The 18338-nt window shown below is 50.6% G+C and overlaps 1 protein-coding gene across 4 annotated transcripts in view; it reads left to right on the top strand.

The window, feature by feature from the left end:
• Positions 1-8140, top strand: part of FERMT2 (FERM domain containing kindlin 2) — a 53649-nt gene extending 45509 nt beyond the window's left edge. For 2 of the 4 annotated variants that reach the window (XM_051772126.1, XM_051772124.1), the window contains 6 exons: positions 604-710; positions 1070-1291; positions 3669-3689; positions 4190-4314; positions 4619-4760; positions 6994-8140. In XM_051772126.1, the coding sequence (XP_051628086.1) occupies positions 604-710; positions 1070-1291; positions 3669-3689; positions 4190-4314; positions 4619-4760; positions 6994-7167 (791 nt within the window). In that variant the 3' untranslated portion in view covers positions 7168-8140. The remainder of the gene's footprint in view (positions 1-603; positions 711-1069; positions 1292-3668; positions 3690-4189; positions 4315-4618; positions 4761-6993) is intronic. The other 2 variants (XM_051772128.1, XM_051772125.1) reach the window with 1 other exon arrangement.
• The last annotated feature ends 10198 nt before the right edge of the window (positions 8141-18338 follow it).

Raw genomic sequence — 18338 nt, forward strand, 5'->3', positions numbered from 1 at the left:
TTTCAGGGTGGGAGTCAACACCCATCCAGTCACCTTTTTGTAAATATCAGGGAAAGGCTCTTCCCCCAGAGGGTGGTGGGGCACTGACCAGGCTCCCCAGGGCAGTGGGCACGGCCCCAAGGCTGCCAGAGCTCAAGGAGTGTTTGGACAACGCTCCCAGGGACAGGGTGGGATTGTTGGGGTGTCCTGGGCAGGGTCAGGAGTTGGACTCAGTGATCCTTGTGGGTCCCTTGCAACTCAGCATACTCTAGGAAAATTTTGGTGTGTTTGCCAGCTGTGGGATCCACTCACAAGGCCAGGCAGGACCCATGAAGTTAATTCTCTGGGCATACGTTAGCTTTGGCTTTGTTTCTTTCAAATCAGGTCTTGCTTTTTCCCCCCCAATTTTCCCGTCACTTGGAAAAAGAGACAGCTGACAATGGGTTTTGTCCCTGCTGTGTGGAGTGTTCATCCCCTGGAAGATGTGGTACAAACATTTGGCAGCACTGAGAGACCCTCTACTTGGAGAACTTTGCCTTTTCTTTCCCTGTTTTTGCTTTTCCCCCCTCTTTTTCAAGCATAGTTCGTCACCCCCCATGTTAAACACTGGCTCCCTCATTGCAGGATGTGAAGTTACCCCTGATGTGAACATCTCTGGTCAGAAGTTTAACATCAAACTCCTGATTCCGGTGGCAGAGGGGATGAATGAAATTTGGCTGCGCTGCGACACCGTAAGTATCACTTGGACTTGGCCACCTCCTCACCCTTTCCCCACCATCAGCTCATGCTGAGGTGCTGTTAAGTAAAAAACAGGTAGAAAATGCCCTCACTTATGTCTGACCTCAGCATTCCAAACACATTCCAACTCCCTCACCTGCGAGTGCGGAGCAGAAAATCATTCCCTGCTCTTCCTTGGCTTTGTCCTGTGGTTTTAGCCTACACATTGGCTGGATTTCTGGCCGTCCTGGTGCACGTTTGAGTCTTCTGGGGGGCTGGAAGGGGAATGGAGGCTCCCTGGAGCTTCATCTGGGGGGTCTGGTGGTCGCCCCACGGCTCTGACGGGCGCGGGTCTCTGTTTTTGGGGGGCCAGGAGACGCAGTACGCCAGCTGGATGGCCGCCTGCCGCCTGGCCTCCAAGGGCAAGACCATGGCCGACAGCTCCTACGGCATGGAAGTGCAGAACATCCTGTCCTTCCTGAAAATGCAGCATTTGAACCCGGACCCGCAGCTGATCCCCGAGCAGATCAACACCGACATCAACCCCGAGTGCCTGGTCTCCCCTCGCTACCTGAAGAAGTACAAGAACAAGCAGGTACGTGCTGGCCCAGCACAGTGTTGGCCTTGGCGTTGGCTTTGGTGTTGGTGTGGTCTGGGCTGACCGGGCACGTGTTTTGGCAGTGGCTGGTGTCTAACACGACGTGTCTTTTGGATGTCTTCACTTTCGTGGGGTGCACGTGGTTACTAAAATGAGATGTGACTGACCCGAAGGGCGTGGTTTGGATGCAGCACCTGGGGATGGCACCCACCACCTGAGCCGTGCCGGGTGCTGTGTGATGTGCACGTGCACAGCCCGGGCAGCGGGGAGTCTTTAATTGTAAATACGTTTAAAATTGGGTTACATTTATTTTAAATGAATTTTGGGAATGGTTTGGCCCCCACTGAAGAGTGATGGTGGAGTGATGGGGTCAGCTGCCCCATCTCTCCCCACAGCTGGACTCAATCCCCGGTGCTGGGATTAAAACCCCATTCCCCGCACAGAATCCATGGAGAAATCCCCAGGATCAGCGGAGTTGCAGTTGCTTGCAGTGCTTTATCCACACTTGGCTGAAATGCAGTTTGCATATTTTCTCTCTTTTGCTTTTCCACTGCTTCCAAATGCCAGTCCTTGAAACATTGCTTCATTTTTGAGTTGCTGTGACTCGAGCTTGAACTCCACGCTCCATCCCATCCCTGCAGGACAGGGCTGAACTGTTCCACGCTGGAAATCAATGCCTGACTCTCTGAAAGACATTATATGTCAGAACAGCAGCAAAAAAATAAGTAAAGCATTGCTCTGTGGCCTTTTGGTGACTTAAATCCTTCAGCCTCTGGCTGGATGCGATTTCTCCGAGCCCAGAAGAAGGCTGCAAGTCAGAGAAGCAGGAAAAATGTAACTTTTTATTGGCACAGCACGGTGATTTCCTGGCAGTGGAGTTATATTTTATATAGCCCTTATTATTCTTCTGAATAAGCCTTTATATCCACTTGGATGGAGGAGAGGCTGCATAAATATACTGTTTTAACATATATGTGATACTTTCTGGGTTTCCGGTAAAATGGAGGCACCTGGAAAAATATTAGCTTGAAAAACTTGCTTACTTGTGCAGGTATCCTGGTTATAAAAATAAAATCCATGGGATCGTGGGGATGGGCACGAGCCCTCGTCCTGATCCCAGCTGGAACAGCAGCCACGATGCCGATGCTGGTCCCTCACAGACATCAGCTAAACAGAGGATTTAGGATTTTCCTCGTGGCCAGAGGCAAAGCTTGGAACAGCAGAGGATGTTTGCTGGGAGGAATGAGGGATGGAGGCTGTGGGAATGCAAGGAATTTGACCGCAAGGGTCCCTCCGTGGCCCCGGCACAGGGAAAGAGGAGGAGGAGGAGGAGGAGGAGGAGGAGGAAAAGGAGGAGGTCATGCAGCCCACAAACAGTGCTGGAATGGGAATTGGCAGTGGGCCTTGCTGGAGGGTTTACTAGAAGCTCTTGGTCCTCTCCAGCCCCAAACTCACTTGGTGATGTTTGTCTCCATGTGCCCGTGCGGCAGCGTAGGATTGGCAGGCTGGGTCGGGAAGCACCAAATCCTAAATGCAAATAAACAAAAAACAACCCAAAATAAGCATTTTCACAGCTCTCAGGTGCCTTTCTGGGGTTTGGTGTCAGAGCCAGCAAGGGCAGACACATCCCTGGGAAGCCCAGCTGATGTTATCCTACATCTGCTTGTTCCCCTGGGCAACATCCCCATCATTTCTCTGCATATCCCAAATAAAAGGAACTTTTGAGCTCATAGTGAGCTCTTGAACTTCCTCTGTCAGTGAGCAGCCTGGAGTTTGTTCAGAGATGTGGGGAGGAATGTGAGGACATGAATTCTCTTCCAAGCCAGCAGCTTCACCCTCCCCATAGAATCACAGAATCCCCTGAGTTGGAAGGGACCCACAAGGATCATCCAGTCCAACTCCTGGCCCTGCCCAGGACACCCCAACAATCCCACCCTGTCCCTGAGAGCGTTGTCCAAACCCTCCTGGAGCTCTGTCAGCCTTGGGGCCATGACCACTGCCCTGGGGATCCTGTTCATTGCCCCACCATCCTCTGGGGGAAGAACCTTTTCCTGAGATCCAACAGAAACCATCTCAGGACCAAAACCAATGCCAGGACCCAGCTGGGATCACACCAGTGCTCCAGCAGGGCCAGCACGAGCAGCAGATCTCTGCTCGCTTGTCCCTGCTCACATTCACTTTGGCTGCTTTTCCACCTAAGGAATTGTGCATGTGTTTTGGTTTGGTTTTTTTTTTTTTTTTGGCTTGAACTTTGGTTTGCAGTTAATTTACACTTTTTCTTTGCTTTGTTGCCATATTTCTGATTGCTTTTTTTTCTTTCTGCCTCCTTTTCCTTTTTTTTTTTTTGTTTTCCATTTCGCCTTGCCATCTACAGCCAGGCTATGTAAGAGACTTGGTAAGTGACAGCAACAATAAAATTGTTAGATACGTTTAAAATAAAACTTAAAAATAATCTAGAACCCCTCTGGTTTAGAGAGCAGCGATGAAAACACTAACAAAACCTACACCCTCCCTGAGAAACCTGGGCCCTGCTTGGTTTTTTTATAGTGGTCCCCAGTGACTTATGCTGCGAAACTGGAAACCCTACACCACAAATTTGCCTTGTTGTTGTTCGCTCGCATCCTGCGCCTTAAAATTCCCTGAGAGCCCGAGCGGCTCTTCTGCCTCCAGACAGCCCAGATCTATATTTGCTTTGATATGTCTGGAGATGGGAAGCTCCACGTTTATCCCCCGTGGTCGCAGGCTCTGAGCAGCTGGGGCTGAAATAAGACCTTGGGGTAGAAATCGTTGATTATCCACGTTCGGATCCGCGGCGGCTCCCGAGCCGTTCCCGTTCGCGTGAGGTGCCGCCGAGGTGCCCCCCTTCCCTAAATCCGGTGTGTTGGCCGCCCGCAGATCACGGCACGCATCCTGGAAGCCCACCAGAACGTGGCCCAGATGAGCCTCATCGAGGCCAAGATGCGGTTTATCCAAGCCTGGCAGTCGCTGCCGGAGTTCGGCATCACGCACTTCAACGCAAGGTCGGTGGGGCCGCTGGGCTGGGCGGGAGGAATTTTCCTTAATAAACGTGTGGGGTGTGTTAAAAATCACCGAATCATCATGGAATGGGTTGGGTTGGAAGGGGCCTCGCAGATCATCTCGTTCCAACCCCCTGCCACGGGCAGGGACACCCTTGTGCTCGTCCTTAGCTGGGGAAGTTGCGCTGGAACTGAAATTAAAAGCATTAATGGCATCGACTTATAGAAATTATTTTACAAGTTAACTCAGCTGCTGAATTTGCATTTATCACAGGCTCGATTTTATTAATCCCTCACCCTGTCACAGGTTCCAGGGTGGGAAGAAGGATGAGCTGATTGGCATCGCCTACAACCGGCTGATCCGGATGGACGCCAGCACGGGAGACGCCGTCAAGACCTGGCGCTTCAGCAACATGAAGCAGTGGAACGTGAACTGGGAGATTAAAATGGTGAGATGGCGTTTTACAACCTGTCCTCTTCCCTGGCTCCTGTCCCTGAGACAGGCACCACTCCTGGGATCATGGAATCCCAGAATAGTTTGGGTTGGAAGGGATCTGGAAAGGATCTCAAAATGGTTTGGGATCTTGTAGTTCCACCTGCCGTGGGCAGGGACACCTTCCACTATCCCAGGTTGCTCCAAGCCCCATCCAACCTGTCCATCAACACTTCCAAGGATCCAGGGGCTGCCACAGCTTCTCTGGGAAACCTGAGAAGTCAGGAATTTCTTCCCAATATCCCATCTAACCCTGCCCTCTGGCAGTGGGAAGCCATTCCCCCTTGTCCTGTCACTTCATGCTCATGTCCAAAGTCCCTCTCCAGCTCTCTTGGAGCTCTTTTAAGTACTGGAAGGGGCTCTCAGTTCTCCCTGGAGCCTTCTCTTCTCCAGGCTGAACCCCCCCAGCTCTCCCAGCCTGTCTCCAGAGCAGAGGGGCTCCAGCCCTCAGAACATCTCCATGACCTCCTCTGGACTTGCTCTAGCAGCTCCATGTCTTTCTTGAGCTGGACACAGTGCTCCAGGTGTGGATGTTACTATATTGATGTAATACAGTTTTTCCTCCCTCCTCTTCCACCCTCCTTGGAGATCAAGCAGAGCTTGTCCCAACTGCTGGTGGAGTAGAGTGTGACCCTTAAAATAAAGAAAAAAAAAACATGAATCTTTCTCTACTACAGCCGGGAATAATTTTCACTGGTCTCTGAACACCCATTCCAAGGCAGTTAAGTAAAATCAAACCTCAGCATTGATGCTCAGGCTTCATCCTAACCAGTAACATAAATATACAGGGCCTTATCCATACTCAAGTTCCTTTTGTGTGCTGTACAGCTCAGGCTTTCATTTAAGTAAGTAGTGAAAAGAAAGAGTAGACACTTCCCCAGGCTCTGAGATGGGCTTTTCCCTCACTGTTACGTTTGGATGAACAAATTTTTGGTCTCCTTTTTGGCAGCACACCTAATTAAAATTGCCAGGGATACATGAGGGCTGTTGTCCTGCGGTTTGTGGCTCGTTAAGAGTTGTTGGAAAAATTATTCAGCTTCCCTCTGCCTCAGAGTCATTGTTTTGACCCAGTTGCAAGCCCCAGTATCCCAATTATTCAGCTTGGATACTCTGCTGGGAATCCCCCTCCCTCCCACAGAGCTGTCAGTGATGGGGGGACAAAAAGAGAAGGAGCATCAATAAATGGTTGGTCTGTTCAGTGCCTCCAAAACGAGCTCCCCCAGCCCCCATAAAGTATTTCTCAGGCAAAAATTCAACTTAGAGAACCAGGGAAAACTGGAAAGAAAGCCCAGACTTCAGTGGGTCTGTGCCTGGTTTCTCTGGAAGTAAAGAAAATCTGGCCATGTGCCCACCACTGAGAGGTGGAAACATGCTGGGGGATTGTTTCTGAGTCATGGGGGAATAAAAGGTGTAATGGTAATTTAAATAAATAAAGAGGCAAACAAATAGAAAATTAATAAAAATAATAAAAAAGGCAATAAAAGGTATTTCTGTATCTAAATATTTGACTAGCAGTCATCATAGAGTTAGTTATAGGGTGTGTAAAGGTGGAAGGAACCCATAAAGATTGTTGAGGCCAAATCATCATATATAGAATCACAGAATTATGGAATGGTTTGGGTTGGAAGGAGCTTAAACATCATCCAGTTCCACCCCCTGCCGTGGGCAGGGACATCTTCCACTAGACCAGGTTGCTCCAAGCACCATCCAACCTGGCCTTGGACACTTCCAGGGATCCAGGGACAGCCACAGCTTCTCTGGGCAACCTGTGCCAGGGCCTCCCCACCCTCACAGCCAACAATTTCTTCCCAATATCCCATCTAACCCTGCCCTCTGGCAATGGGAAGCCATTCCCCCCTTGTCCTTACACTCTAAGCCCTTGTCCCCAGTCCCTCTCCAGCTCTCCTGGAGCCCCTTTAGGCCCTGCAAGGGGCTCTCAGGTCTCCCTGGAGCCTTCCCTTCTCCAGGTGAACCCCCCAGTTCTCCCAGCCTGGCTCCAGAGCAGAGGGGCTCCAGCCCCTCGGAGCTTCTCCGTGGCCTCCTCTGGACCCACTCCAGCATTGACATCACTGGATTTTACTTAGGCATTGGAAAAAGCATCTGAGTAGACAGAAAAATCAGGGAGAAAGGAGGCAGCAGTTCCCTCGGGGAGCCCGGGGGGGGGCTGACGCTGTGCTCTCGCGCTCCAGGTGACGGTGGAGTTCGCGGACGACGTCCGGGTGTCCTTCATCTGCACGGAGGTGGATTGCAAAGTGGTGCACGAGTTCATCGGCGGGTACATCTTCCTGTCCACGCGGGCCAAGGACCAGAACGAGAGCTTAGATGAAGAGATGTTCTACAAACTGACCAGTGGCTGGGTGTGAGCCCCGCCCGCCCCGCACCCGGAGGAAAACCCCCATGGCCATATTAATTAATATTTAACTTTCCAAAGCTGTTCTTCTTTGAGATAATGCTGCTTAATAAAGTAAGCTTGAAATGTATCTCTTTTTTTTTTTTTTCTTTTTATCATTGGAATTTTTTTTTTAAATTTTTTTTTTTTTTTTTTGCATTACCAGACCAGTTAATCTGTGTGCACTAATGAGCACTTCTGTTAATTCACTATAACAAGACCATGTCTGGGTCGTGGATCCAGATTTCAGTGGGCAGATCAGGATAAGGTTTAACTGACTTAAAACAGCCAATTTTGGAAGAGAACTCTAAGCCATCTTCTTGTAAAGCCATCCAGGGGCTTAACCTATATGAAGTCTATTTTTCATGTTTAATGCATGAGTGTTTTATTTCCTTTTTTTTTTTTTTTTTTTTGTGTTTTTATTCTGTACATTTGTCCTTTTTGGAAGTTTTTAATTCCTAAACAGAGCTGCCATCTCTCCTCTCACACTACACACACCAGGACTGCGACAGGTGCCTGATGTGACTTTTGTGTGGCCTTGAAGATGATCTTCTGTTAGTCTGTTATAGCTTGGTTTTGTTTGTTTAACTTGCCTTTTGATAATCATTTATATTGTCCTTTTTTTTTTTTTTTAATTTTATTTGTACACCATATTGTATTATGACACTTTTAGTATTCACCAGCATAGTCACTGTTCTGCCTCTGATATGCAAAGTTTTTCATTACGATATGAAGTAAAAGGTCTATGAAGTAAAGGTTTTGTGTAACTAATGTAAAAAACACAAATTTTATAAAATTGTACAGTTTTGTTAACTAGTCTCACAAGCCAGCTAGAATATTGCATAGATCCTGTGTGTCAGCAGTACCTATAGGATGTCTGGAAGGGGTATGGGGAGAAACCAAGGAATAAAAAAAAAAACAAAAAACAAAAAAAGCAAAAAATACAATTTCAGTGAATTTTTACCTTAAGTTAAAGGGGATTTCAGAGCTGTGCCACAACACCCTCAATAACTGATACCTGGGGCCAGGTTCATTAAGCCATTCCCACAATAATGCCAATGAGGAGAATCCCGTCCCCCACCCAATGCCGAGGAATAACCAGTGTTGTGTTCGAGTACTCTGTGGTTTCAAGACTATGTAAAAATGCATTTTATTTTAAATAAAAGTCAAATCTTTTATTTAATATTCGGCTGCCACTCCTGGTTTTTGTGGTTTAACTGAGCTGTGGAAGGGCCATAAGTAACTCCCATCCATCCTGTGCCAGCCCTGTGCTCCCTCACACTGCTCTATCCTGAGCTTGCCGAAACAAATGCCACCAAAAAGCAGAAGAAGTCACAGAATCACAGAATATGCTGAGTTGGAAGGGACCCACAAGTCGTAGAATCATGGAATGATTTGAGGTGGAAGGGATCTTAAAGATCATCTTGTTCTAACCCCTGCCATGGGCAGGAACACCTTCCACTAGCCCAGGTTGCTCCAAGCCCCATCCAACCTGGCCTTCAACACTTCCAGGGATCCAGGGGCAGCCACAGCTTCTCTGGGCAACCTGTGCCAGGGCCTCACCACCCTCAGAGTCAGGAATTTCTTCCCAGTATCCCATCTACCCCTGCCCTCTGGCAGTGGGAAACCATTCCCTCTCGTCCTATCCCTCCAGGCCCTCGTCCAAAGTCCCTTTCCAGATCTCTTGGAGCCCTCTTTAGGTCTCCTTTAGATCCCAATCCCTGGTCAGGCAGGCAGTGGGGAAGCAGCCCAAGGATGCAGGGAATCACAGGATCTAGGCCAAGCCCACTATTAAACAATGTCCCCAACTGCCACATCTACACATCTTTTATATCCCTCCAGGGCTGGTGACTCCACCACTGCCCTGGGCAGCTGTGCTGGTGCCTGACCACCCTTTCCATGAAGGAATTTTACCCAACACCCAACCTAAACCTCCCCTGGCACAAATGATGCATTCCTCCATTTCTGAGTTTCACACCAGGAAAGGCTGCACCCTTGCTCCATAAAATCCAAGGGGAGGGGTGGCCCGATGATGCCGGGCGATTCCTCCCTCTCCCTGTTCCCGCCGCAAGTGGGACCGCAGTCAGGGCGGAGGTGTGCTCAGGATGTGCCAGGGATGCTCCCAGTCCTGCCCCACACCCGAGGGCTTGTTCTTCTGGGTGCTGGCAAGTCCAGGCAGCCCCAAGAGGCACACGAATGGAGGGGTGGCGTGTGCGCTCCTGGCAGGCAGCGCCAGGATTTTGGCTGGATGATTTTGGGAGCGGGTGAGGCACGGCAATAACTCTGGAATAGCTCCAGAGCTGGGCGCGTGATGGGGATGGCTTGCTGAAAAATATTTACCTCCCATTTCCCAGCCTGGGGTTATGCTAGATGGGGAGGTGTAACGTGGATAGGAAAGATGCAGGGAGAAGATGGACCAAGTCCTCTCGGTCCATCCATCCCACAGGGCTCTGTTACGCTGCTCCAGGGCCTGAATTTGCAGCTGGGGGAGGTGATAAAGCAGGAAACGCTGAGGAGAAAAGCAGAGGAGGTCGGGAAGGGGCATGGGAAGGCAGAGGCTGCTGTCGGCTGCAGCCCTTCCCTGCATGGCCCCCCGAGGACGGGAGCTGGGAGAAGCCGGGTGGGAAGCACTGCAGGCGCTTGCAGGAGGCTGGGAAGCAGGGAGAGGGTCTCAGGGGGTTGGAGGTGATCTTTCCTTTCTCCTCAGATGAAAAGATGCAAGTGAAAATGAGCTGTTGCAGCGTAGGGGGATTAAAAAAAAATAATGCGGTTTTCCTAAAATCTGGAGAAACACCAGATAAAATACAGCACACGGATGGGAATGACCACACACAGAGGATGGACATGGGAGTGAGGAGGAAGCATGAGGAGCACATTGGAAAATGGATCAAGGAGGGAGGTGGTAAGAGCTGGAGCCCGTGGGAAGGGATGGATGATCCACCTCAGGGACAGGCAGCGAGGACAGGGGGGTTATGGCCATTTGTTCCATGCTCCTTATCCAAAGGAAAACCAGGATGTAGTGGGCGCAGAGGGTTTCCAGTGATGTGCTGGGGAGAGATGTCACAGACCAGGTGGTTTTGGGGGTGTTTGGGCATTAAACCCAAAAGCAGACGATGAGGAAGGTCTTGGCAAGCCAAGGCACTGCAAATCCCAATTCCCACAGCTCCAGCGCTGGAGGGAGACACGGAGGTTTATTCTGCTGACGCAGCAAAATCTGGCCGTGGTTGTCCCTTTTGGAGCAAACCAAACTAAAACCAAAACCAAATCCAGGGAGAAACCAGCCCGTGGGTGTCCACAGCCCCCAGGAGTGACTCAGCCTCAGGGAGGAAGAGCTGTGACCGTCTGGCATCCACAGCTGTGCTAGGAAAAAAAGGAACTATTTCCAACTATTTTGATAAGCACATGATGGGGAGGGAGGTTCAGAGCCAACAGGGCTGCTCAACCCCCAGTTTAACCAAAGTAAGTGGCAGGGATGCCTGAAAATGGGACAACTCCAGCTCTCCAGCAAGCAGCAGGGCCAGGGGGATGATGTTCCTCACTCGCTGACCCCGTTCCTGGCCCTTGAGGGCGGAAAAGGAAAAAATAAATCACTTTTTGTCAAGGTACTGATGCAAACCGGCTGCCAGGGTGAAAACCCACCTCTCTGAATGCAGGCAGGGGATTTGGATGCCTGTGTGAGCCCGGCATGGGCTGGGGGGTCGGCTGGGATTCCTATGGAGTTTTAAGCCCCAAGTAACTTAATACCGTGCAGATGGGCAAGGCCTGGAGCGGGTTTAAAGTGGGATCAGTGGAGTTTTGAATGGGGGAGAGGTTTGCAGACCCATGGAGCTTTTAAAAACAAAGCAAACAAGAAATATGTCCGAAACAGGGCTGTCCCCTGCAGCAAGCAGGGGGTGAGAGCCGGGTATGAGGACATCCCGCTGACAGGAATTGATGGAAAAGGATCATTTGGGGAAGCTGTTGGTTTGGGGAGGCAATAAACCTCCATCCCTGGAAGTGTTCAAGGCCAGGTTGGACAGGGCTTGGAGCAACCTGGGCTAGTGGAAGGTGTCCCTGCCCATGGCAGGGGGGTGGAATGAGATGAGCTTTAAGGTCCCTTCCAACCCGAACCATTCCATGATTCAGTGATTCTGTGATAACACAAACTGACCCCAAACCACTCCAGAAGGGTTATTGCCTACAACCAGGACAAGTGGGTTTCCAAAAGCCTTCCCATTCCTCCCGCTGTGGGATGGCCACCCCAGGCACTGGGGCTTTCCTGTGGTGGGCAGGGGCTGTAGAAAGCTCCTTAAATTAATCCGTAGTAAAACCAAGCTGGATGAGTCACTTAAGTGTTTTAGGAAGCACGTTGGAGTCTCTCCAGCCTTCAGGCCAGGAAGGGGCTCCTGGGTGGCCAGCACCAGCTCCCTGTGGGGCTGGCTGTGTGCAAAGGCACAGTCTCCCAAATTCCTGGCTCATACCACGAGGGAATGCAAGAGCTTTGTCTGACCTGGTCCTGCCTTGTCCAACCCCCCGTGGGTTGAGCATCCCAGGGCTGGGATCAGCAGCATCGTTCACTCTGCCCTGCCCCAGGAGAGGGACCCTCTGAGGGCACTCAGGACCACCAGGCATTTACCTGGCATTGACTGGGGATGCAGGGAAGCCAGACCTGGTGTCGGCACATCCAGCCAGGATGCAGCCCAGAGGCGGAACCACACACGGATGTGAGTTGCCTGCTTCAATCTGGCTGCACTTCCCAGGTGTATTAACCCTCATCTCCAATGCAGGAAGGGATGGTGAAGATCCAGAGCCCTCAGTGACAGCACCAGGAACAGTTTAATTGGCCTAATTAAATTCTGACTGATCAGTGACTTTGCTCAAAACCTTTCTGGAAACCAGCGGAGGGGTTTATTTGTTTGCTTTCAGTCTCACAAAAGCCCTGTGTGCTTTTATTTGTGGCACCGAGGCACTAAAGAGATAAAAGATCCATAAATATCTGCTGGATGTTATAGATTTTTTAAAAAAAATTAAGTTCCTCCCTGCTTGCAGCTCCTTCCCGTAAGCACCAGTGCAATGCAGCTTCCATCGGCATCCCAGCCTTCCCTTTGAAATCCCCTGCATCCTTCCAGCTGTTCCACATATTTCAGGCTTGAGTGGCCCCCCAGAAACTGCTCCTTTGGTTTCCTTTAAGCTCTCCCTGTCTGGTTTTTGTAACTCCAGAATGCAAACGGGGACTTTTCCCAGGCTGCAGGGCTGTGATACCCTCGGGATGCAAACCTGGACCTCCCTCCCGCGGGGAGCCGGAAACAGCCGGTGGGCTGGGGAAGGAGAGGGTGGGAAACACCAGTTTAAGGAGAATTTAAAAACCCAACATGCCAAATTCATCCCCAAAAAAGCTGCCAGGGAGCTCAAGGCTTTGATCAGCATTTGATCTGATCCGTGGAAGAGGCTGCGGAGCTGCACTTCAGGAGTTTTCCTTTTTTTTAGCCTGACACAGGAGCAGCAAAATATTTTCCTAAATCCCCAGTGGCTTGGAAAGGCCAATCCTATATTTCACAGTGGCTCAAATACGCAGGAACCTGTCAGACACTTAAATAATTCAGGAATTTTTCCCTTTGATCCCTAGTTGAGACAAAGACCTGGTAACAGAGCTCCCATGTGCTGTCGGCTCCTGGTGAAGCTGCAGATTCCCAGCTGGTGGGAAGCCTCTGGCTGGAGGAATCCCACTCCCCCTCCTCTTGAGAATGCAGTAGTTTGAGCAAATAAAGCATTTGCTCTGGGTTTTATTTTTGGCTTGTGGTCAACAGCTGGTCAGTCCCTAATGAGCGAGCTGGGCTTTGATTTCCTGCCTGGAAAAGGGGGTGAGAAGTGGGAGAGGATCTGGGTTAGAAATCTGACTCACATCAGTGATCCCGGCTGGGAGCTGCTACCATTAATCCTTTGCCTGGGGACATGTTCCAGAGGGAGGTACTGGATCTGCTCAGGGACAAGTATGAGGGAACACAGGGGAGTTTCAGGGGTTCCCAGAGAAAGTGAACCTCCCTCATCCCAGGCTGTCCAAGGAAAGGCACCATATCCCACAGCACTGCCCTCCAAACTGGGCTCATGGGATGGGATGACAGTGGCTCTGTTGTTCCTTGTGTGTAATTCCTTAATCATTTATAGAATCCCAGGACAGTTTGGGTTGAAAGGGAGCTCAAAGCTCATCCAGTCCCACTCCCTGCCATGGGCAAGGACAGCTTCCACTAGACCATGTTACTCCAAGCCCCATCCAACCTGGCCTTGGACACTTCCAGGGATGGGGCAGCCACAGCTTCTCTGGGCAACCTGTGCCAGGACCTCACCACCCTCATAGGGAAGAATTCCTTCCCAGTATCCCTCTAAACCTGCCCTCTTTTCCACATCTTCTGTCCTTTCAGAGCACCTGGGCCCTCTTGAGTTCCCCACAGTGGGAGAGGAGATGCTAAATAAGCCCATCTAATTCCTGCTCACCCAGAAGGCAGGGATGGACAGACCTCATCTGGGACACTCCGCAAAATCATGTTCCTGATTTCCCTGACAGCTCTCAGCAGATTTAGGCAGGAGGGCAAAGACCTGCTGTTCTCCAGCAGTGACCCTGAGGAAAGTTCTGTGTGTTCTGCTTTTGCCCTGACAAAGAGGGCAAGGAAAGCTCTTGGGAATGGCAAACCTGGGAATAACCCTGCCTGTCCTTCTAGAGGGACAGAGCTGCCCCAAGGCCACCTCCAGCCCCCATCCATGCTGTGTCCCATCACAAGGGACCACATCTGATTCACATCATCTCACAGCTGAAAATCCCATGTCAGGCACTTCCAAGGAAATGGCCTTACATCCGGGGGACTCTCCTGGAGCTCGGGGTGAGCTGCAGGGTCCAGATGATGGCTGTGGGCAGCTGCTTTATCTCCTGAATGTTCTTCCTCTTCCCATAAACAGGAGGAGCGGATGGGAACGTGTCTGAGATGGATTGGGAAACGAAAGAGGGGGAGGAAGAGGGGTGTTAAATCTTCAAAAGCACTGGAGTGCCGGATCCTGGAAGAGGACTGAAGTGAGAACAGGGAATGTCACTGGTGAGGGAAGGAGATGAGCACCAGGGAAAGCACCAGGTGAGAGCTTAGAACATTTTCCAGGGCAGAGCCCAGCCCCAACTACTCCCCCAGCACCCACAGCCAAACCCTGCATTGTCCCAGACATCCACACAGCCTGGGAATGAGAACATCTGGAACCTACGCTTCAGGAATTGTCCTTCAAGCCCTCTGTGACCAAGCCAATCCCCACCCCTTAATGACATCGTTAATTAAGCAGAGTTCAGAAATAGCCCTGCAGGATTTCCTGCCTTCCCTCCCCTCCAACTACAGCACAAGGTAAGGGGAAGGAGGAGAAGCTCATAAAGCAGAATTAAGGGAAGATGCTCCATGGAGCCCAAGGTACATCTCTGATTAATTCTTTTCCTTTCATTTTGAGTGACTCCTGCCTTCCCCTGCCCAGGCACACCCAAAGCACAGCTCACCTTTCCCATCCCAGGTGTGTAAGCTCTCCAAGATACACCGGGCTTCATTAAATTCAGGTCACTAAATTCCCAGGAAGAGCCCAGGCAAGGGGGATGCGGGCAGTGGCAGGAATCTCACTGTCTGCCTGGGTGCAGGAGCAGATCCAGACACGGAACAAGCTGAAATCTGATGTGTAATAACTCCACCTAGAGGGAAAAGGGATGGTCGGGAGAGAGGGACACGGCCGAGCATGTTCCCAATTGCCTGTCTGGTACCGAGGGGGAATCATGGGCTGGACACAGGGATGGCCACTGAGACAACCATAGAATTATGGAATCCCAGAATGGTTTGGGTTAAAGGGACCTTAAAGACCATCTCGTTCCACCTCCCTGCCCCATCCAACCTGGCCTGGAACAATTCCAGGGATGGGGCAGCCACAGCTGCTCTGGGCAACCTGTGCCAGGGCCTCCCCACCCTCACAGCCAAGAATTTCTTCCCAATAGCCCATCTAAATCTGCCCTCTGTCAGTTTAAACCCTCAGTCCCATGGGTGTATCCACCATCATCAGTTCCCAGTGAGCCCAAAGCTAGCTTGGATCTGAAAGCTCATCCCCAGTTCCCTTTCCATCCCCAGGACCAACCTCCACTCACTGGTCTCACACAGGAGATTTGTGGCCATTCCAGAGGCCTTGGCAACTCTCCAAGTCCTTCACTCAGGGCATTTTCCTCCATGCTGGCACCTGGAGTTTCACCCCTCCTCGGCACTTCCTAGGGCATGGACATCTCCATGGATGGGTCACATAGCTCAGAAACCAGAGGGGGGAAATCAGAGCAAACATGCACGGTCACAGTCCCCTCCCAGAGCTCTGACACACCCAGAGTTAAAATATCCCCCAAATCCAAGTGTTTGCTCTCCACAACCACCTGCTCTGCCTTCATTTCCGTTTTTTTTTTCTGTAGCAGATCCATCTGCAGTTGGGTCAGAGGTAATAAAAGCTGGGAAGTGCCTCCTGTCTCATCCAGATCCTCTGCCTATCTCCAGGCAGAACCAGCTCCATCAGAGCTGGGGTAGGTTGGACACTGTCTCCCCACTGCGTGCAATGGGAGGGGGGGTTCCTTCGGAGGGAAATTTGGGATCGTTCTCCCTGCTCATGGCTTCATCAGCACTAAGGGATCGGGGATGGAGCCCTTCCCGCTGCTCATCCCACCAAGGTGGCAATTTTGTCCTCAGGTTTCAGCTGATCTGATGATGCAGGACGGGCCCCACGGCTGCAGAGAGGCCAGTTTTGTCCCTGACATGTATCCCCCAGCAGCCATGGAGGGAGAGGATGAGAGATCAAGGCTGTGTTTCCTTTGGGGAAGCTTCAATCCTGAATTTAATGGAGCTCATAGAAATACAAGCTTTGGGAAATACAGGAAGATGCTCCTTAAGTGTCCCACTGATGGGATGTCGGGTGACAGCGTGTCTGCAGAGACAGTCACCAGACAAATGTCACCTTGGTGGAAGGGAAACAGATAAAACCTACTATTCAATCCATCCAGAAAAATGGCTTGTGGAATCCACAGTGTGCTCATTTTGTACGGAAAGGTCTGTTACTGGGAGTGCTCTGCCTGTGGCTGGTGAGAAAATATCCTTTTACCTGCAGGGATCCCAAACCTCTGGAGTCACCTGCAGTGCATATACCTCTGTATTTGCAGCACTTTGGGATCAGAAGCACCATTTGGGCTTCATCCCCCATCTATCAGCCAGATTCGTGATCTGATCTCAGCACCAACTTTCTGGGATGAGTTGATGCTATCTCACTTCCCATAAAACACGTGCAAAGGAGGGTGACAGCCATAAATAAGTTTGGAGCTGGTTTTGTGTATTTTTCAAGCTCTGACTTGGACTCTAGGCCAGGATATTTGAGCACTAATGAGGCGAGATGTTGTCAGCCTCAGGCAGGGATTTGCTCCATGAAAAAAAAAAAAAAAAAGTGGGTTTGGGAAATGAAGAGGAAAGATGAGAAACCCTGAAGACACTGAACACTTCCAGCCTCCATGGATGGCAGGCTGGGGCTGCAACACACCTGTGGTTCCCAACACTTCCCCTGCAGTTAAATTACATTTGGCTGCTTGGATAATGATGGGATAATTACTTCCAGCGAGGCAGACACAGTCCAGATGCACTTCTCCTTCCATAACTGCTCTAACACCATTCTAAGCCCCAAGGAAATGCCATTTCCCAGGTCCCAGGGGGCCAGCTGGGTGGCAGCAGAGCTTTGCCAGGTTTCCTCTTGACTTTATTTTATCCATCTGCAGGAAACACTTGGGGACACACAGCAGCATCTTTCTTTCCAGGGGATAAACAGGAGTTGGGTCCTCTTCAAAATCCAGGTGCTTAGAGCTGGTTTGTGCAGCTCTTCACACATTTCCACCCCCCAGGATTTATTGGTGGTTGGATACAGCCTGTTTAAGAGAGGTTAAAAAGAACCAAAGAGTCTGGTCCCTGGGTATTCCAAGCCCTAAGCATGTTTCCAAAACAGAATGTAAACACTTTTATTGTGGCAGGGATTTATTCGTTCTTCCTGCCTTGTGTCATGGAGCCGAAGGAAAGGAGAGCACTTTTTCCCCCCTCATAAATAGCAGGGTGTGTTCAGGCTCAGACATTTACATCAAGCAAGTGTATGGCTCCTTTCCCATCCTTCTGACTGTCCTGCTGTCAGGAATTTTCAATTTCCCTGCTTTGTGACCGCCCTGTTCCACTGCTGGCAAATTCGGAGCAGCCAGAAGATATCACTTGGCTGGAGGGTTTTTTTTTTTCCCTCTGCAACAGAATATGCTGCAGTGGAATTGTCAGAGAGGACACATGGAAATGTGGAAACCAGTGGAAATGTGTTAATTCAACTTTCCCCTTGGTCTTCAGCAACCAAAGCCTGGCCTCGGAGGTATTGGGAGGATTTCTCTGTTGGCTGCTGTGGATCCTCCCTGGCCCTAGTAAGAATCAAAGGATATCCTGAGTCAGAAGGGACCCACAAGGATCATCCAGTCCAACCCCTGGCCCTGCACGAGCACCCCAACAATCCCACCCTGTCCCTGAGAGCATTGTCCAAACACTCCTTGAGCTCTGGCAGCCTTGGGGCCGTGCCCACTGCCCTGGGGAGCCTGGTCAGTGCCCAACCACCCTCTGGGGGAAGAACCTTTTCCCAATATCCAAAGTAACCCTCCCCTGACACAGCTCCAAACATTCCCTCAGGTTCTGTCACTGGTCACCAGACAGAAGCAAAGCACATTTCAAGTGTTGACTCAGCAAAGTGGTTGATCTCTGATCCAGTTTTCCCATGCTGGACAAACTAATCAATATAATTGTCCTGTTGAAGTGAGTCCAGAGGAGGCCACCAAGGTGATCAGAGGGATGGAGCACCTCTGCTATGAGGAAAGGCTGAGAGAATTGGGATTGTTCAGCCTGGAAAAGAGAAGGCTCTAGGGTGACCTAATCGTGGCTTTCCAGTACCTGAAGGGAGCTACGAGAAAGATGGAGAGGGACTATTTACAAGGGCCTGGAACGACAGGATCCAGATCATTTCCCCACTCTGGTTTAGACTCTTGGTGCCGCAAAATCCACAGGCAGAAAGGTTTGTCAGCACCTGTGGTGGTAAATAGGACAGCACTGGTCTCCAGGA

The sequence above is a fragment of the Manacus candei genome, unplaced genomic scaffold (assembly GCF_025592945.1).
Source record: "Manacus candei isolate 608988 ecotype Guabito, Panama unplaced genomic scaffold, ASM2559294v1 h1tg000150l, whole genome shotgun sequence".
In the NCBI taxonomy this organism is placed as follows: domain Eukaryota; kingdom Metazoa; phylum Chordata; class Aves; order Passeriformes; family Pipridae; genus Manacus; species Manacus candei.